The sequence below is a fragment of the Dasypus novemcinctus genome, chromosome 12, assembly GCF_030445035.2.
Source record: "Dasypus novemcinctus isolate mDasNov1 chromosome 12, mDasNov1.1.hap2, whole genome shotgun sequence".
NCBI lineage: Eukaryota > Metazoa > Chordata > Mammalia > Cingulata > Dasypodidae > Dasypus > Dasypus novemcinctus.
This window is the reverse complement of record NC_080684.1, coordinates 107,001,873-107,024,329: the sequence shown is the minus strand read 5'-3', so window position 1 is coordinate 107,024,329 and position 22,457 is coordinate 107,001,873. Positions and strand designations below refer to the sequence as shown.

Genomic DNA, 22,457 nt, shown 5'->3' with positions numbered 1-22,457 from the left:
TTTATTGGTGAGATGTGGGGGAGAAGAAGTATTCTATAATTCTATGACTAAGTGTCAGTCTTTTAGTAGATCTGTGTCCTTTGCAAAGGGTTCTCAGCTTTATTTCCCCCCCACCTACTTAGGTGACACAGGAAGGATAGAGGATACTGGATGGAGTTGGGTGTTTCTCTTCCCCCACATCTTTTAGGTTCTGGAAAACTCATGTCGATTAGGTTCTGGTACAATAGTTTCCCTTGAAGTCAGGTCTTTGCCAAGGAGAACATAATGCTCTGGTGCCTTCCAAAATGGTGACTTTCCCCCTCCCATAGTTGGAAGCATGAGGGGAGTTCTCTATGATCTTCATGGTAAGAACCTGATGGGCCTCATGGAGGAAAAACTCAAAGTGTTGGGGTCCATCCAAGGCTGGGCCTCCAAGAGCCTTTATCTCTCAAGCTAGTCCACACTCAGTCTCCAGAAATTAGTCAATTACCCTTTAAGTTTTCCTACCTGATGCTGTGGACTCTGTTCCTGGCCAGCTGTGATTCTGTATCTGCCTGTCCAGTTTTAGGCCATGGGTTTCCCTTTGACCTCAATTCTCTGATGGATCTAATTTGATTTTCAGATTTTTTCTTGTGAATATGGGGTTCATTACTTCCAAGCTCTTTACAAGTCAGACTAGAAAGAAGTCTTTTCCTTTACTTTGTAATATCTTAATCCTAGTGTTTTTAAAGTCCTTATTTATTTGCTCCAATAACTGAGTCTACTATTTTCTTGGTTGCCTGTCATGTAGTATATTTTGGTGGGCCTAGTAATTTTTCACTGAATGCTGGAAATTATGTATTAAGAAATTATACAGGCTCCAGAGGACTCTCTTCCTTTAGAGAGGCTTAATCTTCCTTCACCTAGGCCAAGAGCTGTAGCTTAATTGTAATCCAGTCAGGGGTTATGGTGAGCAAGGCGTGGTTGCAGCCTTGGTAAGGATCAACTTACCTCTTGTTTGTCCTTGGTCCTTCAGGGATTTTCAACTTGTGTAGTTTGAGACCCATCATCATAGACAGTCTTAAACTCTGATCTTTATTAATTTTACATGATTATCATAGGCTTTACTCATTTTTTGGGGGGAGGGATGTCTTTAGTCTTCTGTCCAGCACAGCTCTCAAATGAGGTAAATATCATGAGTGGAAAGCCAAGTCTGTTTGAGGGGTCTCCAAGCCTTCACAAAAATCTTTCCCCATAATGGCACCATACAGGTGTGCGAATCCCTGATTTTCAAACTTGTGCCAATGTCCAGAATTGGCAGATGTTCCAAGAGGAAAGTGACTACAAAGACAATGCTTCAAAAAAATAAAAATAAAAATAAAAATAGGGGGGCATATGGGGACCTCATTTTTTAAATGTAACATTAAAAGTAAGTAAATTAAAGAAATAAAACAGTAAAAACAACAACAACAACAACAAAGTCAATGCCTCTAAGATTCTCTCCTCTGTAGAATTTTTTTTTTGGGGGGTGGTGGTGTAGTAGGGATCAAACCCAGGACCTTGAACATGGGAACCAGGAACTCAACCACTGATCTATATCTACTCCCCAATAAGAGTTGGTTTTTTCATTTGTTTTTGCTTCAGGAAGTACAGGGGATCAAACCTGGGCCCTCCCATGTGGGAAGGAGGTGCTCAATCGTTCAAGCCCATCCACTTCCCTCCAGAATCTTAAGCCCCTCAAATTTCACTACCTCAGCAGCTGTTACCTCCTAACAGTTTATTGCTGTTTTTAAATGTGACTTAAAAAAATCTTGGTGGAAATGCTGATCTGTTGTTTGTACTTCATTTCACTAATATCCTTTTATTTCACATGTGGAACTGGTAAACAGCATGTAACTTTCATTGTTAAATTCAGTCTGGAAAACTTTTGTCTTTTAAATGGACTATTTAGGCCATACAGTTCAGACTTAGTGCACAATTATTGTTAATATCAGGACTAAAATCTACCATCTTATGATTTGGTTCCTATTGTTCTATATTCTTTCTCCATTTTTTTTGCTTTCATTTGAATTTTTTTTTCATTTACTTTAGGTTCATAGTCATTTTTTAGTGGTTACCATGAGGATTATAACATGTATACTTTATTCATCTAAATTTGTCAGTAGGTCCTAAGAAACCCTTTATGGTAATGGAAGGACCTCAGAATAGTATAACATTTGCCTGCTTCTGACCTATATACTATTGTTAACATTATAATACTACTGTACATCATTTAAATCTTACAAATAATATTTTTTGCAGTATTTACTTAGATTTACTGCTTTATTTACCCTTATCTTGCTCTTTATTCCATCCTGGAACTGTATTTTCCCATTAGTATTCATCTTATTTTTCCTTTCTGAGAAACACCCTTAAGGATTTATTTTAGTGAAAGTCTGATGATTAATTCTCTTGAGTTGGTTTATCTAAAATGTCTTTTTCCTCCTCCTCCTCTTCATTCCTAAAGGATTTTTTTTGGGGGGGGGGGCAGCAATAGATATAGAGGTTGACAATTATTCACTTTCAACCCTTTGAAAAGATAATTTCATTGTCTTCTAGCTTCCACATTTCTTTTGGTAAGTCAGCTGTCAGTATGTTGCTTCTTTGAAGGTAATTTGTTCTATTTTTGTATTAGTTATCTAGTTATTTTAGGGGCTTAAAACAAATTTATTATCTCACAGTTTCTACAGATTGGGAATCTAGGGGCGGGGCAGGGCAGGGCAGGGCAGGGCAGGGCAGCTTAGCTGGTTCCTCTTGATCTGTGTCTCTTTGAAGGATGCGATTGTTTCAAGGTTTGGCTAGTGAGTATCCACCTCCTAGCTCACTCACATTGTAGTTGACAGGTTAGAGTTCCTCAGGGGCTGTTGGCTGGAGGCTTCCCCAGAGAGAAGTTTCATAGCATGGCAGCTTGCTTCATCAAAGTAAGCAAGAGGGAGGGGAGGAGAGTGCTAGCAAGATGGAAACCACAATCTTTTGTAAGCAAATCACGGCAGTGACAGCTCATTGCTTTTTCCATATTCTGCTATTAGAAACAAGCCATTAGGTACAAACCAGGGGATAGGATCACAAAAAGGTGTGGATTTGAGAACGCAAAATCACTGGGTAACATGGGAGAAACTGCCTACAACACATCTCAAACAGCTTTTCAAGATTTTGTTGTTGGTGTTGGTTTTCAGCAGTTTTACTATGATGTGTAGTTTCTTTTACTTGTCCAGCTTGTCTGTGACATGATATTTGTTTATGAGTTTTGGAAGAGTCTCAGCTAACATCCCTTTGGAACTGCTTCTGTCCCATTGTGATGTGTGAAATAAGCCTTTGTAAAGCATGCCTTATCTTCCATTTTAAGTGCTGTGTTTGAAAATAATAAACAAGTTTCTCACAAAAATTCCCTTTTGCTTGTAAAATTGCTCATCTCAAATTCTTCAAAGAATGTTTTTTATCCAAGAGTTGAAAAAGTTTCCACCCTAAACCCTGCCAAAATTGTAAATGTGTCTGCCCTGTTGTGATAAGCATGTTGCTTATGAGAGCCTGCTTGTGTGCTGAGATAAAACATAAGGCTACCTCACTCAAAAGAGATAAACACCTGCCATACACCAAAGTTGTAAACAATTTTCATAACGCATGGTGTAATGGAGTGGGTAACTGTGGTTGTAGCCAACCAGAACACAGACAATGCAACAGAGAAGATCTAACAGAGTGGGAGGTGCAGTTAAGCATACCCAGTAAGCAAATACACTCAGCCTGCCACACCACTGAGTATCATCTGAGCATCAACTCCCTGTGTCTCTCGCTGCATTTCTCCAGAGCTGGTTGGCAGATTAATGCACACTGATTAAGTGGTGAGTTTTAGCCCTTCTGCAGATTGGACAGGAACATCTGCAAATGGTGGTCCCTAGACACTGGCTGGAGAGCAAGGTATAGTTTAGGCACACAGAGCAAGTCAGAGGCTGACCAATGCCTGGATATTTAGCTCTTCCCTTTGCTTGCTAGCAATTGCTGTTTGGAGGGCATGAAAGAATGGTCTATCTAAGATAAGTTGTGTTCATGTGCAATATTCTCTTGACATTGCCTCTTGGTGACACTCCAAACCCAAGGTTTACTTTTGACTTTGAGGTGTTATTACTAAAAAGTAAAACACTGTTTTCTCTTCTCAAAGTCCAAATACACACGAGACCTTTTTATTGTGCCCCTATGTCTCTTACCCTGTCTTATGTATTTTCCATCCTTTAGTCTCTTAGGGCTTCATTCTGGTTCTTCTTGACTAGACAATCTTCCATTTACTATATCTCTTTTGTGGCTAACCCCATCCATTAGTTCTTAATTTTGTTTATATATTTTTTTCATTCAAGTATCTCCATTCTGGGAATGTAAAATGGTACAGTCATTATGGAAAACCAATATAGAAGTTCCTTAAAAAGTTAAATATCTAATTACCACATGACCCTGCAAGCCCATTTCTAGGTATGCACCCAAAGAAACTGAAAAGAGAGGCTGAAAGAGATACTTGTATGCAAATGTTCATAGCAGCATTATTCACAACCATCAAATGATGGAAATAATTCAAGTGTACGAAAGGATAAATAAAAAGTGGTACATACACACAATTCAGTATTTTCGGCCATAGGACAGAATGAGGTTTTGAGATATACCACAACATGGATAAACCATGAAAACATTATGTATAGTGAAATAAGCAAGGCACTTCAAGACAAATACTTTTCTGATTTTATTTATATATCTAGAAATAGCAAATTCACAGAGGCAGAAAGAGGTTATGGGGGAGGAAAGAGGGGAGAAGAGGGAGTTGTTGCTTGGTGGGCAAAGTATATTTATAAATTTTGGAAATTTTAAAATTAGTTTTAAAAAGGAAATTATATTTAATTCTCTTCCATAGTTTGTCCTATCTTTTGCTGACACTTTCAATCTTGTATCTCTAAACATATTAAGCAAGGCTACTTTAAATTTCTGTCTGATAACTCCATTGGCTATTGCCCCTCTAAGTTTGTTTCTATTAACTATGGTTTCTTTTGATTTTTGTATCATGTTGTCTTGTCCCCTCGTATTATTTTTATTGAATGTTAGAGAATGTATATGAAAAACCGTAGATATAATTTAAGACCTAGGATGATGTCATCTTTCTGCCGAGAGGCTTTAAGTTTGTTTCTACCAGGGTTCTGGGAACAGTAGTTTTCTGGAATGTCTGGTGTCACAGCCCACCGTTATCACCTCAATTTTTTGTGGTGGTCTAGGGAGGTTAAAGTTAATTCAAAGACAGCTAGAGGATAACCCAGGAACTGTATAAGTGATTTTGTGGTGGTAGATGAGGATTGTGGTTAATATTATAAATACAAGAATATTCTTCTATTACAAGGTGTTAAGAACATGGTGACACATGGGAAAAACATAACTAATGTAACTTAGACTATAGTCCACGAACAAATCCTATATATATATATATGTCAAATTCAACTCTTTCTCTCCATTTCCATTACCTACGTGCTTGTCAAAGTTACCATTGCTGATAGCCCCACCCATCATTTCTCTGCTTCCATTCTTCTCTACTCCAATCCATTTTTCATACCACATCAAGAGTGGTTATTTAAAAATGTGAAGTGGATCTTCACACTCCTCTGCTTAAAACTGTTCAATTGTTTCCCAACACACTTTGAATAAGACTCAGATTTCTTCCATGGCCTGTAAGACCCCTCGGACCTAGCCTCATGCCATTCTCAAACCCTGCTACCCAATTCTGGTCCCCTGGCCACCCTCCTCACCCCATTTCTGGGCCTGTGTCCTCGTCCATCCCATGACGTAAACGCTCTCACCCTGGCTCTGCATGGCTGGCTCCACCTCAGTCCTCTGGCTCTGGTTCCGACGTGAACACCTCAGTTACTCCCATATCATCACCCTGTTTATTTTCTTCATGGCACTTACTACAATACTTGATATTCCTAGCTTATATTTTCATTTACGCGTTAATTTTTTGCCATCCTCATCTTGCTTTACAAGAGCAGGAAACATGCCTGTCTTATTCACGGCTGCCTCCCCAGTACCTGGTATGCTGCTTGAGGATGAAACTTAGACTCAGAGTGGTTAAGCGATTTGCTCAAGGTCCCATAGCTGGGAAGAAGGGTGCTGCCAAGGCCACACTCCTTCCACAGAGCTCCCCTCACACCATGTCACAGCCACAATTGGGGCATTTCTGCTATGCTGACTTCCTATGCTTCTGGGAAAATAAACCATAATTTTTTTCTCATTCATTCTCTTCCAATTAACTACACCAATTAATCATTAAAGATTTATTTCTGTGTGACCCTGAGCATTAATAAAATGGGATTAGTATTAGAATTCACTGTACAGAGGCTATGAAGATTAAATAATTGATATTTTGAAAGAGCAGAGAACACTGCCTGGTACCCAGTAAGCACTATATAAGTATCTGTTTACTACATAATATACATTTGTGGAGTACCTATCATATGCCCAGAACTGCAGGTGACAGGAAATGCAGGAGAAAAGCTGCAGTTACTGCTCTCAAAACCCAGGCACTTCCATCAGATACATCCACAATGAAGGTACTGCATGTAATGGCAAAGATCATAAGAATAACTATCAGTTAGTGAAGGCTTACCAGGAATCAGGTAATGTCTTAAGGATTTACATATATTAATTTATTTTTAACCCTCATAACACCCCTACCTAAAAGGTAGGTGGTATTATTTGCCACATTTTGGAAATGGAAGAATAGAGAATTTATATAACCTGCCCAAGATTATACAGGCAAGAGAACAGGGATAGGAGCCCAGGCATTCCAGCTTTGGAGTTTACTTTTATGTCCTCAACCACTACACTTTACAAAATGGTGGTAAAAATCATATCCATGTTAATAAAACAGTATCTAAGTTCTTGCGTAATTGATGTAAAATACATCTATGACAAATTTTTGAGTAAATGAAGCATGTATATTATGTTGTTCAACCAAAAAGAAAAATTAAAGGTTTAAGCAAGAACAGTTATTCAAAAACCTTCAAAAAGTCACTTCTTATTGAAATAAACATCTCTGGTTGTGATGAAGGAAGTCTTATGGATAAGTTTATACTTTAACCACCATACGTACAGATAAAAGTTTAGCTTAAAAAGGATACATATAATAGAATATCACCTAAGTATAACTTGACCTAAAAAATCCAAATAAATATAATAAAACGTGTATGGAAGAGGACAACAGATTTTGTTCATTCAAATGCAAGGAAAAACTCTGAATTCATTTGTGAAAACTAGGTTTTACTGGATTTTCTGTACAGAAGCCACTACAGCTGAAATGATCAGAACCTTGGACAGCACTGAGGACTTTTCAAAGCACTGGTTTTGTATCAGACCTTAAATATTAAAGTTCTTCCTCAACTTCCTTGCATTTTAAAATTCTGCCTTAATTCCTCTGCTTCACATATCAAAATTGAGTCTTTCTGTGCAGATCTTTCTGATGATGGAATATAATTTTTAAAGAAAATATTCCTCTTGCAAAATTTTGTTCCTTCAAGGATAGAATGTAAATAACATCTAAATTCCAGGTGCTAATATAAGAGCATAATATCAATGCCTTCGAAAAACTGACATAGTGCATACATACAGAAAACATTAATTTTAAATTCACCTCAACCATTTCTCTCTGTCCTATTTTGCAAAATGGACACATTTTAGTAATTTCCAAAGCTCTGAATTTAGATTCTGAAGTTACTAAACAAAGATGCATCTCAATATTAGTTTTTTTTTTTTAAAAGAAGTATTAATATGGATAGACATACATATTTATTATGGACAAGGTCTAATAGCATAGCATTGAAATTATGGAAATAAATGTTTTTGAAATCTTAACATCTATTGTTCTTCAGATATTAAAAAATAATCATTCTGCAAATACTTGGACTCAATATCAAGCAAAAAGCTTCTCCCCTGCTATCTTTTAAAATGAAGCAGGCTAACAAAGTGAACTGCTTTGTCAGTTTGCTCTTGAAAGCAATAATATGGTCACAAAACTCTCTGTGACCATTCTTTCTCTTTACAAATTTTGCATTGCCGGCTAGGTTTTTTTTCCTTTCTTTCTTTCCTAAATGACTGCCTGCGGTGATGATTTAATCCTCTATCACATGTAAAGCAAGGTTCTCAGAAGCTCCCAGTCCACCAGGAGAGAACAGGGCACTGCTGTGTGGAAGAGTTCCTCTCTCCCAGGGAATGCAGCGGCCACAGTGCAGCCCTCAGCATGTTTTCATTGTGCCAGCCCCACATTTCCTCCTTGGAAAGCATACTCTTCCCCTACTCTGTCTTCTCACAAGCCCCCTTTTATTTATTTGTGTTTGTTATTATACGGCTTATACTGACACGTTTGTGTGATTCCACTGGTGTGCACACATCCATTGAGCGAGGAAAAAAAGAAGTGTCTATTGCAAACTGGTTAAAAGGAAAAAAAGACTCCCACTGTTTGTCCTCTGGCCAAGCTTCTATTTAGAGAATAGAGTTTTAACTCTTTGTGTCCCAGAAGAGAATGACTTCTTTGTGCATTTTAAATTTTGCAACGGCTTCTTTTCTGATGGAATGTCATAATGAGAGAAAAATTGTATTCATAGATTACCACAGTCCTAGAAAGCAGCTGAAATTTCTTCCAAATTATAAAGAGTACACTAGATAGCATATGGGAAAACTTTTATTTCATTTGTAACATGCTTAAGCTGTTTTTACAAAGCAATGTAAGTATGGCAATGAAAAATAGAAGCACTTTTCTTTGGAACAGTCAATATTTTTATAAAGCTTTTGGTTGTTTTTTTTGTTTTTATTTTGGAGAATTCAACATGAATGATGCAAAATTCTTTAAATATTGAAGTTTAGTAACATGGAGGTTCAACAAGATAAAATGATTTCACAATTTACCATGTGGCCTCTCACTAACCTGTTGTTGATTCTATTAACGATCTGGGTGGTTACAAGGTTTTAATGTCTGTTGAATCCAGTTCTACTTCTGATACAGGTAGGTAGGTAGGTAGGGAAGGACAGACATATTGATGACCAGAGATGCCAGTCAAATGAATTGCCCTTGCCCCAAACTATTTTTGCAGTTGCAGCGAAGCCACTGACAAAACCAACCAGTACCTTTATGAGACTGGTGCTTTTTAAACTGCACAAGATGCAGCCGTGATGTCGACGCTATGGTACTGCACGCAGGGTGGACTAAAAAATATTACTTCCCTACAAGAGAGGCATGAAGGTGTATAAAATGCAGGCCAAGACCTTTAAATGCAATGCATTTTGAAAAGGATAATTCTAGACAATCTGGAATAAGAAGAGTTAATTACTCCCACTTTCTGTCACCCATCTCATTCCCTGCTACATTCCAAAGGAGAGGCTCAGTGACAACACAGAGTACCTAAAATGAAGAGGTAGGGCTCTCTATTCTTTAGCATCTCTCGAATTAATTAAGTGAAAATGAGTCTTGTCAATGTTTTGGAAAACAGAAGGAGTGAAAAGAGATTGCTGGAATTAATCACAGTGAGAAACCACTTCCAACTGCCTGCCAGAGTTCAGAAAACCCAAGGAGAAGAGGAAGAGAAAAGGAATGAAGCTAACTTGCCATCTGAAGGAACAAACAGAATTCAAGCAAAGATCCAAGTCTTTGCTACATATGGGATGTGCCCTCAAAGAGAATTTACTTGCTGCCACATAAGTACAATATACTACTTGGGTGCACACTGTAGCCATGGGGACAAAGGCAAACCAGACAGTTATGTTTTTAAAGCAAAGAAACAACAGAATACTTAGGTACTTTCATTTAGAAGCATATATGCCTTTAACTCAATTATTTAAAAGATTCCTGAAATTGTACTTAGAGATCTTCAAATACTTGCGATTCCACACATTTCAGAAGACGAAAAATCCATGAAACAGATTCCAAAAGTTGAGATAACTGGAGAGTTCACTCACTAAGGAAACAGAAACAAAATTGCAGATATAAGTCTATTTACTAGAAGCATCTGACAAAGGGGAAAAAATACAGAGAACTTTGGTCAGTGATAGAAATAACAAAGTGTAACCTGAAAATACTCATTATCCATTACATAGGAGGTTTTCTGTTCCTTTTATTGCTATGAACATTAGCCATTTTTTAAAGAAAAGCTAATTTGTGAGAAAATTTTAGACTATGTATAAATTTTGGTATGTTTATAGAAATTTCAACAGTTTGAAATTTTAACTCTTTTACAAAAATGGCAGCATAAAGCCTGAGAAAAGACTGTTTGCCTTTATATTTAGGGCTTTCTTTGGTAAACCATTTTAGACGACAAAATTTTCCTGCTCACCTTCTTAGAAAGGACTTTATCACATCTGCAGTAATAAAGAAGAGTGGAACAACTTTCTTCAAATTGAAAAGGAATCAAAGTTCCCTTTAGGGTACTTACCAGCTGAGGTGCTTCACTAGTAGGCTTTAGAATCAACTTTTCACCCCTCTTTTCCACTTCAAAACCCATTTTTTTAAGTAGGGATGGGTCTGCTAACCCCTGTTCTTCCATCTTTGCGATTAAATCTTGGTTTTGGCTATTGTCTTCTGTCAGGTTTCGGACTGCATACACCACCCACTGGGTCAGAACTGGAGCCAGAATGAAGGAATTTGTCAACATTCTTTCCTGTTGTATTAACTTCACGTGAGCATTAAGCCAAACTATAGGAAAAGGAGCAGAGAAGCACAGCAACACCAAACATCCAGAACCAATTAACAGGTTTTTCTCGAAGATGTTCTACGAATATGTAACTAAAGCAGAAAAGAATTGAAAAAATCATAATGCATGCCCAGCTGGAGGGTGCGTGGTCCGGCCACTGGCAACAGAGGGGCTTTATGGGTACAGGGCGCAGGGATAAAGGAGGAAGCAAAGGTGCAGAATAGCTAAAACTGAGGTTTATGAACACAAGAACACACATGCACATGCACAAATGCACACTTTATCTTTTGTTAGATAATTATGTTGTCACCAGAAAAGAATAGCGGGAAGTGGACTTGGCCCAGTGGTTAGGGCATCTGTCTACCACATGGGAGGTCCGCGGTTCAAACCCCGGGCCTCCTTGACCTCTGTAGAGCTGGCCCACACACAATGCTGATGCGCGCAAGGAGTGCCGTGCCATGCAGGGGTGTCCCCCGCGTGGGGGAGCCCCACGTGCAAGGAGTGCGACCCGTAAGGAGAGCCACCCAGCATGAAAGAAAGTGCAGCCTGCCCAGGAATGGCGCTGCACACCGGAGAGCTGACACAGCAAGATGACGCAACAAAAGGAAACACAGATTCCTGTGCCGCTGACAACAACAGAAGTGGACAAAGAAGAACACACAGCCAAAAGACACAGAGAACAGACAACTGGGGTGGGGTGGTGGGGAAGGGGACAGAAATAAATTTTTAAAAATTTTTTAAAAAAGAAAAGAGTAAGAGAATACAGAATCAGTCAAAGATGTCAGGTTAGAGTCAGACAGGAAAAACATTTGTTGAAAGCAAGCGCACTTATTATAAATAAGAATTATTTCCTAGGAGCCGATGTGGAATTTCCCTCATTTACTCATTCAGTGCTTTAAAGATGAAGCCAGGAAGCCTTTGAAGGATTTGGGGTGCTCAGTTTGAGTATGTGCACTCTCTGGAAAGCATGTGAGCCACACCTGGCTGCCTGTGCCTCAGACCTGGCTGAACACATCAGGCAGGTGTCCTTCAAGTCAAGATAGGCAAGCGTGAAGAAAGCCTCCCAGAGCACCACTGCGCTGACTGCAGAGTTGTTTTATTTGGCTAACCAGAGCCGAGCAGACCTCATGAAAACAGCGAATTGCTACTCTTGAAACACTTTTTATGGGAAGCGGACTTGGCCCAGTGGTTAGAGTGTCCGCCTACCACATGGGAGGTCCGCAGTTCAAACTCAAGGCCTCCTTGACCCGTGTGCAGCTGGCCCATGCGCAGTGCTGATGCGCGCAAGGAGTGCCATGCCACGCAGGGGTGTTTCCTGCATAGGGGAGCCCCATGCAAGGTGTGTGCCCCATAGGGAGAGCCACCCAGCACGAAAGAAAGTGCAGCCTGCCCAGGAATGGCGCAGCGCACACAGAGAGCTGACACAACAATAACAACCAAAAGAAACATGGATTCCTGGTGCTGCTGATAAAGATAGAAGCGGTCACAGAAGAACACACAGCAAATGGAAACAGAGAGCAGACAACTGGCGGGGGGGGGGGGGAATAAATAAATTAAAACAAAACAAAACACTTTTTATAAACACTGTAGTGGAGACTGCTCTTCAGGAACTGAGTCCAAGCACAGGTGAGACAGCTGAAGGGGGCCCTGCCCACAGGCCCCTGCCCGCCGAGCTGGAGGGAGCAACTGCGAGCTCAAGACAGCGCCCTCCCTGCCCACTATCAGATGTAAAGTATCAAGAAAAACAAGTCCCTTCCCGGATGACTGCCAGGCACTGCACTCAGGCATTTGCAATGCCAGAATTAGGTCCTCTGTGTTTCCAAAAGGTATTGTTTCCTTCAACTGAAGAATTCACATTTCTGATCCTTCCTAGACTCCCCGACACAGCAGGGTCGAGACATTTATAGCTTCCCCAACCTGAAACTGGAAGCTTCATAATCATAAAGCCCAAGGCTCCTCCTTGCAGTACTGGGAAAGAAAATGAATCCAATGGTTACTTTTCCCAGTTTAGCAACCTCAAAGCAAAATAGTGGAAAACGAACCAGTTCACTGAGGTTAGACAACTGAAATGTAAAAAGTATGAGCCGTTTTCTGTCCCAGGTGTGGGGTTTTGAATGTTGCCCGTCTTCAACAGTCCCTCTAAGACCCAACAGATTGGTTCCGCATTCCAACAAGCCGTCCCTGACTCCCCATGGTGGGCAGGGGCCCTCTGCTGGTCCTCGAGACCCATGCTGGAACTGGCTGCTGCCTGGCCTGCCTTTCCCAGGGCCCAGTGCAGGAACAGGGGTCGCTGCATTCTGGGGCCTCTGGGCCTAGATACAGAGCCTGGCACAAAGAAGAGACTCTTAACAAATGTTTGTTGAGTGAATGACCCGTTGGTCTTTGGAAGTTTATCTTCAAAACCACTGGTGGATATGAAGTAGTAACTTTTGTCCAGATGGCACCAAACAGGAGTTCTCAGTGCCAAGCTGATGTTGATCCTATGATTAGTCACCCATCTCTGGAGGAAATGCTTTCAGGTTGCCATGTAGTCCTTTTATGATAAATCCCAGTTCCTTTATAAATTCTGAAGACAAAATCTATACAAATACTCCAATGCATGAAACCTAAATTTTAATTTTCCTTCTCTTTTCCACAATCATTAAAGCCGTACTTTGTGCCAGGATAGAGAATAAAAATAATGATCCCCAGTGTCACAAACATCCAACATATTAGTGGATTTGTGAGCAAGGAATTATTTGCTGCAATTATTTTCATATCCAGAATGACATCCTACAAATCCATTTTTTCACTTTTTTTGTGGCACAAGGAGGCGGCAGAGATCACAGAGAAAGCCGACCTAAAGAACGAACAGTGGAGGAGTAAATTCAGGCAAGGAGATGTGTCAAATTGGGGAATGGTAGCTCACACATATCATCTATGGTAAGCGGCAGAAACACCTCCTTCTGAATCTTCTTGGTCATCCCTTTAAACACAATGGAAGGTAGGGAAGTGTCTGTTTTCCTAAATGCATTGAGAGCCCTGGAAGTTGAAGAGCTGGCACGTTTGGTAATCGGGGGCTCTGATGCCAGCCTCCCACTTGGCAGTGACACAAGCAGTGTTTCTGGAGGAAAGTACCATCACTCAGAGCCTCTCAATATCAAACTGCTTACACTACGTGGCAAACAACTCACCCCCTCCACAAAGACCCCTGCACTGTTCTCGTGACAGGTGCACTTCATGTTTAAGCAACATGAAACCAGGACTTGCCTCTGTTTCTCCACGTGCGGTCCCTAAGCTGGAACGTGCCTCACCCCAGCCTGTCCCTTTCTGTCTCAGGCAGGGCACGTTTCTTCTAAACTCACATCTCAAGGGAACCTCCCGACTGTCCCAAGTTAGGTGCCCCAGCCGTAAGTCTCTGAACATTTGTATCTTACTTGACAGCTCTCACTGCCCTGCACCGTTCTCTCCTGCTTACATGTCCATGAGCTCAGGGGTGGGAAGCACACCTAACTCACCTCTGTGCCTCGGCAACTAGGCTAGTTTCTGGTAGACAGCTGATGTTCACTATATGCTTATTGAAATGATGTATGCGATGATCAGTTACTATTTCTGTCTGCCCTGATGACTGTGAACTCCTCGTAAGCAAGAATGAGGTCTTATTCATGCCCCTGCCCTGTCCCTAGTGCAGTGCTGGGAAATGTCTGCTGACCGCACAAACAGATGAACGATATCTCCCATTCACCCTGTGGTGCTGAAGTGACCCACACATGCCTGTGTCTTTCCTTCTTGCTCTCTGTGTGGTTTACTGACTCAGAGTTCTGTAGGGGTGAGTGATTAGATGAAAGTAAACCAGTACAAATGGAACCCAGGCAAGGAAGCTGGGCTGTGCAAATAAAAAGTCCATGACAACAGAACTCCAGAATTCCCATGTGGATGGAATGAAAGGTTGGGTCTTAATCACGTTCATCTGTGGGAAGCAACTTTTCTATCCCCTCTTGTGAAAACGCTATTATTGTGTTATTTTAACAGCAACTGGCCCTCAAAATGTTTGGAACCTAATTTCAGCGGACAAAAACTTACAGAATGCCCATTTTATATAAAAGAAAAGAGGAACACTGGAAGAGAATGAGATTAATGAATGACCTTCTTGACAACTCACATGGCCATAGGGCTTCGTTTAAGTAACAGCACTGTTGGCAGCTGAGCCCTTCAGGCTGGTGCTCCGGGTCAGTTTCCAGGCACACAACTTCATGATCAAAACAGAAGAATCAATAATTCCAGGCGGCAGACTTGGCCCTGTGGTTAGGGCGTCCATCTACCACATGGGAGGTCCGCAGTTCAAACCCTGGGCCTCCTTGACCCCTGTGGAGCTGGCCCATGCGGAGTGCTGATGCGCGCAAGGAGTTCCCTGCCATTCAGGGGTGTCCCCTGAGTAGGGGAGCCCCAAGCACAAGGAGTGTGCCCCGTAAGGAGAGCTGCCCAGTGTGAAAGAAAGTGCAGCCTGCCCAGGAATGGTGCCACTCACACGGAGAGCTGAAACAACATGATGCAGCAAAAAGAGACACAGATTCCCGTGCCGCTGACAACAACAGAAGTGGACAAAGAAGACGCAGCAAATAGACACAGAGAACAGACAACCAGGGTGGGGGAGGGAAGGGGAGAGAAATAAATAAATCTTAAAAAAAAAAAAGAATTCCAGAGGAGCATTTCATCAAAGCTACCAAATGGGCCACCTTAGAGAAGAAGTGCTGTAACCTAAAGTGGACAATGTATGCTTGTCTTCTTTCTCCCAAAATTGATATGCAGAGGCCAAAAAGATGTGTTCAGAGAGCAAATGGAAGGGCAGAAAGAAGTATGGCCACAAGAGCACATGAGAGCATGCCTTTCCAGTAACTTAAAAATTAGAAATAAAAAAATTTCAATGAATAACAAAAATAGCAACACTTTTCATTTAAAGGTGCTTTAATATTCTTACGTTATAAGTGAAATTAATTTTCATTTCTTCCGTAAGGGGGATTGATTGTGTGCTGCTATAGAAGCTTCTTAGGCAGGTGTGAAAAGCTGGCCCCACATTCCTTCCCTGCCGAGCACCACCATTTGGGCACTTGTGCTGTTCGCCTGCACATTAAACACCACACAACGTGGCTGTTTCCAGGGAGAACACTTAGCGGGGCTCTCTCTAGGGTCTCAGACTTACTGATAATATAAAAATCAATTTTTTATAGCGGGTCCTTTCACAAACAAGTTGAAAAGAACAACTTTAAAAGGTGGCCCTTAGGAAGTGTCTGGTGCACAGTCCCGGCTCATGATATGTAGGACCCTTGTTAGTGCCGCAGGGGCGGAGGCCTCTGGGAGCCGGCGCTGACCTAGACAGCCTGCCGAGTCACAGGGAGATGAAAGCCAGCCCAGTTAGCGTTCACATTGCCCTCTTGTTCCTTCTCTAAAGAGACAGAAAGAAAAGAGTGGGGGAGAAAATTAAACATCTTCTAAAGTCTCTAATCCTACCAACACTTGAAGTGCTTTATTGTATGCTAAGCTTTAGAAAGAGAGCTTCTAAAGTTTCCATAGCTACTACAAATAGAAGGCGTGAGCCTGTTTGTTGCAAAACTGCCAGAAAGAACCTTGCAATCAGCACCAGCGTCAGGACTCCAGAGGGCTGGGCAGCTCGTCGGCAGCGCCTGGTGGCGTCTAGAAACAGGCCAAGATGACAAGGGCATCGACAAGCACCTCACACTGCTGTGCCAAGGAGGGGCCTTCTCAGGGGTGCTGGGGCAGCCACATACCAGCAGACGAGGTCAAGTCGTGGCCCCTGTGGCCCTGAACAAGCGAGCTGACGAGGTATTAGTAGGGCGGAAATGACCCAATATGGGATTCCATCTGACTCAGGCAACATCCTTTCAGTCGCCAAACTCCAGGGAGCCCCAGGACTGCGGCTAGCTAGACTGTGAGCTCCAGACCACAGGCTCTGCTCTGCTCACTGCTCTATCCCTGTCTAGAATACGGGGAAGAACAGGGGCCAGCAAATCACAGGCTGCTTTTGTAAGTCTGCAAGCTAAAAACAGTCTTTACGTTTTAAAATGGTTGGGAAAAAATCAAACACATACTGTTTTGTGTTATGTGAAGACTATCTGAAATTCGAATTTCAGTGTCCACAAGTAGAAGGTGCATCAGAACCCAGCCTGCCTGTTCCTTTGCGCAGTCTGGCTGCTCTCGCACTGCACCGGCAGTCGGAGTAGGGACAGAGACTGTATGGCTGGGCCGCGGTGCCTGGGATACGACGTGGCTCTTTTCAGAGAACTTTGCCAATCTCTGGTCTAGAACATGGCAGACATTCAACAAATATTGGTTAAACGAATAAACGAACTTTTTTTTTTTTTAAGGAGGCACTGGGGATTGAACCTGGGACCTAATACATGGGAGGCAGACACTTAACCAGTGAGCTACATATACTCCCAACAAATTTTTTAAAGTACTAGAATTGAAAAAACTTACAAAACAAATTAAATGTTAAATGTTTTTGTATTGACTTTTCAGGATGTGTATTTTATTTATATATATATATGTATATAAAATATATAGAAATTACATACATATATATATAAATTGTTTCCAGGATATTTTAAACAGCATTTTTGGAGAACAAAAGCCACGAAGGGCTTTTATGTGTGGCATGACTCCTGCACTCTGATAATTCAGGGCATGACCCCATGTTAGAAACCTTTTATAAAGCTGGTCTCTGTGGAGAGGACACTCAGCACTAGGCAAAGTCCCTTAACAGGGCTTTTACAAAGCCATGCAACTACTTGCCACGTTATAATAAGGTTTTCCTAAAGATGAGGATGCTTGATAAATGCCTTTGCCATATCTAAACCAATATCTTCTCAGACGATGGTAAAACTGCAGAATTTTTCAGGGTCCAAAGAAGTAGTTCAGTTTTCAAATTGTTCAAAAAATGTCTTGAATTGCTAAGCTCCAAAATATGCCAATTTCTGGGAGCCGAAGATGAGACACAGAACATGGCATGGAGGGAAGCAGTGCTCTTGCTGCTAAGATGACCTCCCCCCTGGAGCCAGGCTTCCTGACCCAGTCCGCAGACGGGGCCTAGCCCATCAGGCAGTTGGCTGCCATGGCTCTAGGTCTCAGAGGAAAAGAAGAAAGGCACTTCCCAACCTGCAGCCAAGGACACCGGGTTTCCCCCAGGCTCATGCTGTTGTGAGAAGGAAGAAAGTATCTAAAAGTCAGGCTGAGTGGAGAGGAAAAGAGGCCGCACTGAGCTGCGGACCTAAGCGGGCAGGAAGGAGATATGCAGAAACGAGTGAGGTGGGCCACCAGCACGGATGACTGTGGGGAGGGGACATGTCAGCGAGCAGCGTTACTCCTCCTTCACAAAGCGCCATAAGCAACTTACCAGGTGCAATGGATGTATCACGATGATGGGAGAGAGTGTTGCTGTGGGGGGAGTGGGGGGCGGGGGCGGTGGGGTTGAATGGGACCTCATATATTTTTTTAATGTAATTAAAAAATAAATAAATAAATAAATATTAAAAAAACAAACAAACAAAAAAAAAACAAAGCGCCATAAGCTTTTCCTGCCTAGACTAATTCTACTTCCAAATGTCAAGGGAGATTTTCCCCTGCTTTCATTTTCAAGTTCATTTGACTTCTGCCTTCATCTATTTTAATTCTCTTTTGCTCTCAACTCTCATTTCTGTCATTCAGTTACACTCCATACTCATTTCGTTCAGAAAACTCAAGTATTAAGTCTGTGCAGCACACGAATGCAGGATCTCTTTGTGTGATGCTGGAAACCAGTGTATGTTCAATAACCACCACATACCATCCATTTTGGCTCCCTCTTCCTTCTCCAAATTGTTGGTCTATCTGGTATCTAATTTCCCTCTGCATTTGTTTATTTGAATACAAGGGGACGTTGGTGGTTCAACTGTCTCAATGCAGTGCCCAAACGTGTTTTGTAGTATATTTTAACCACAGCAAAAAATTAAAGCTAAAATCATGTGGGTATGTACTCGCCAATTTACCAATTAATGGCTAATTGCTAACACTGAAAGTAGTAAAAACAAAAAACAAGCAAAATTACCAAAACTAATGAAAGAGAGTGGGGAAACAAATAATTGCCAGATTGGTAAGTTATAGGTCATAATCTTAAGGATATAAGAAATACTTGTGTTGGACATGGGCTACAAGAAGGAGCAAACAGTTTCTGTTGCATTGAGGAGAAGTTATGTCAGAAACACCACTGCTACTGCTGAGGCGGCTTGTCTAGCCTCTAAATCTCCAGGAAAACAGAGGATTAAAAAGAAGTACAAGGCCCAGAAATCACCCTGCTGATTTTGACAGAAATGCCCAACAGACAAACTGTCAAGAGAGACTTCATCTCTGCGCTCATCCCAAATCAGCCCTTTCTTTGACTATGAAACGAAGGCCATGCTCACGGTCCCTGGGTGGACCATGTACTGCCCGTGAGATGACCTCTCGGAGGGGAGATGAGAGTCACAGCTTTGCAGACTGACACACCTACTGCCTCACCCCACACCACGACCACCGAGCGAGCACCGCACGTCCTCTGCTTGGCCCCGGCTGGCAGGGAGCTCTCGTCCTTTACCAGTCCCAGATGTACAAAGCCCAAGCATCTAAGATTAGCAGAGGACGCAGCCGCTGTCATCACCACTCCTTGCGAGTCTCTCCATCCCACAGGGCAGTGACGGGAAGATGGTATTTTCCTGCTCCCTGCCCAGATGCAGTCATCGCATATACTTCCCACTCCAAAAGCTTCTGTGGCCAAGCAACGCCGCACTTGCAGGTACCTCACATTCACGGGGTTTTCTGGTGGTAAAGGATCCTAAAGCACTGTAACTAATTTTGTATATTACATGTTCTGGAATCATTTTACTAACCACTTAAAAGCAGAGCGTGGTACAAAGCAGTCACAGTCTGGCATCAGTGTCACACAACAGGTTTCAGGATCAGAAACAACCAATACCACTTCTAACTTGAACCACAGTGAAGGATTTGGGGCCATGAAGTCGTTCCATTTGTATCTGGGGCAGCCGGAGAATTGAGCATGTTGGATATTTACTCAAGTGTCATTTCTGAGATAGTCGCGTGTGTAGCAGGGTGCCGGCATGACGGAGATGCTCACAAACAGGCATGGGTCCCTGTCTGCATGCCGCACGTCAGGCATCCCCCTCTTGTTAACGTGCCCCTACCCTGCTGACCCCAGATCTAGAAGGTGCGCTCCTCCCCTGCACATGGGGACTCCTGTCGCATCCGGCCCTTCTGGTGCATTTTAAATAACTGCTGGATGAATGACACTCGAGGCCTGGCTTCAGTCTGCTTTAAAGGTAATGACACCACTAGTTCTTCAGGTCTGGGCTATAAGTGAGATGTCATCTGACACAGGCACGCAAATATGGGGCCCTACCTGATGTGGTGATGGGGTGGTGGGGTGAAGGGAGATTGGGGTGGAGCGGGGGCGGGGGGGGTTTCTGGTGACAATAAGCTCCTAAAGGAAACAACACTGTCCATTCCTGAGGTCACTGCTAGGAAGGCAGGGGGAGAGGATGCAGTCACCTCAAGTCACTAGACCCCGAGGACACAGCGACTTATAAATGGAAGCCTGGGGACATGCGGCAGAAACTGCAGACGCCGGGGAAGCTCCAGTCCTGTCTGTCGTGTTAAGAGAATGTTTATGAAAAACTTGGGGATAAGGGAATCATCAAATAACAAGCTGGCTCAAAGGAGTTTCTGTTCATGGGGGCACTGCTACCTTTGGTGTAAGCAAAGGTTCCTATAAGGAATTAATTTAAGTGTCTCTTGTATAAGCAGAAATGGAAAATTGTATTCCTCTGCATGTAGTAACAGTAAAATAATAAATAATAAAATGACGGCAGCACCTGTACCCCTCTAGGACAGCGTGTGTCATATAAAGCATTCAATCCTCACACGAGTCCCCTGTTTGGGGCTATTAATCTCATTTTACTGAAGAGACAATGGAGACATAAGGAGGCCAAGTGACTGTTCCCAGGTCCCATGGCTTTTCGGGGTAGAGCATGGGTTTGGAGGCAGGGGGTCTGGCTCCAGCACCCGCTCTCCTAACCTCCACCCTGCACGGCCTCTGACATCTCCACGGGAATCACAGGGCAGGGCAGTCCTTCTGGCCATTCCAAGCTATGCCTATCAACCAACAATAGGACAGATTTTATTAAACCCAAAATGACAAAAAAACTTGCAGATACTAGTTAGAGGGCTGATTTCTGCAAAATATCTTAAGAACTAACAGTTCAAAATGAAATTAAAATTTGGAGTAGAAAAAGTAATCCCTCCTAAATTACAGAAGATTAGTGTTGGTCTAGCACTAATGGCATTCCAAAATTAATACAGTATAGCCAAAGGGTCAAAAATAGTTCTGAGATACAAAGGATTAAATGAAGAACACAAACTGTGGAGCTTCTGGTGGATATGAGGACAAACAAGACATGGCAGACAGCAGAGAACCAGGCAACTTTCTCCTGAGTGTCTGCATTACAGCCGTTGTTCAGGGCTGCCAGCCACCTGGGATGACCTGCCCCATGGGTCCCTGAGGCCATGCTGCTGGCCCCTTCAACCCTTCCCCTCCCTGCCCCACGAGCTGACAGGCACAGCCCTGCAGGCACGTGGCTTTCCAATGACTCTTGTGTGCTGCAAAGCGGTCACAGAAGAGCTTGCCTGGGAGCTCTCATTTGTGTTATTTGCTTCTGCTTCTGCTAGTGAGAGGAGAATCAATAGTGGAGTACAGTCGGCTTTATTTCTTTCAACACAGAGACCTATAATTCTAGCTTACCCATTTTAAAGTTAGGACAAACTTTACCCACGTGTAATATGCAAATAACTTCTCCAAGATTCACTGGAAATACAACATTAACACTTCAGACTATTTAAAAGCCAAGTTGTAGCAATGACATTAAGTTCTAAAATTTGCTTGACCCATCTGTCTTTTAAAATATAAGCAGTGAGTACTGGTAACTCACTTTGGAGTGGGACGGCGTGGAGATTTTGTTCAATTACAGAAATTTAATACTTTGACATTTTCCTTTTCTTTATACGTACAATGTTTCTTGGTATTTATACTAAATTTTAGAGTAAGGGAATTAGATATAAAAACAAAAACCTGAACTGTGACTCACTCATCTGAATGTCTCCCAAGAATTTAAATATTAGGATACATCTTTCATGTTACAAATATGGAGGCATTATACTAAATGCTGGGAATACAACACTCGGGACAGTTGAGGCGCCTGCCCTTATAATGTTCAGATGGGCACCGAATTAACAGGTAACACATGGAGAGGGTCACAGGGCAGAGAGTGGCACAAGGAGGCCCACATGCTGGACCAGGGCATGCAGGAAAGGCCTCCCTGAGAGGTGACACTGGAGCTGAGACCCCAAGGCTCAGAAGAAGCAAGTCACTTGAAGAGCTGGGGGTCATCACTGCAGGCAGTGGCAGGCCATGCAGAAGCCTCAAGCACAGAGGACATTATAAGGAAAACTCTGGACAACCGGACAGGAAAGAGGGAGAAAGTAGTATGAAACAAGGCAGAGGTAGGTCGAGGCCAGACTTCTGAAGGATTTTTAGGCTACTGGAAGGAGTTCATACTCTACAGAAAGCAGCAGCTTTTTTGGCAGCTGTGCAAAATAGAGGGAGGCAAGCCTGGCAGCAGGGACCAGGCGAGAGTCCATACTGGCACGTGTAAGATTTTGGATTAGGACAAATGCAGG

General features: G+C 42.4%; 1 protein-coding gene across 1 annotated transcript in view; it reads right to left on the bottom strand.

The window, feature by feature from the left end:
• Positions 1-8,680: 8,680 nt before the first annotated feature.
• Positions 8,681-22,457, bottom strand: part of ATXN10 (ataxin 10) — a 262,209-nt gene continuing 248,432 nt past the window's right edge. The window contains exons 11-12 of the mRNA XM_058308930.2: positions 10,443-10,630; positions 8,681-9,968 (exon numbers count right to left, since the gene is read on the bottom strand). Of these exons, the coding sequence (XP_058164913.1) occupies positions 9,966-9,968; positions 10,443-10,630 (191 nt within the window). The 3' untranslated portion in view covers positions 8,681-9,965. The remainder of the gene's footprint in view (positions 9,969-10,442; positions 10,631-22,457) is intronic.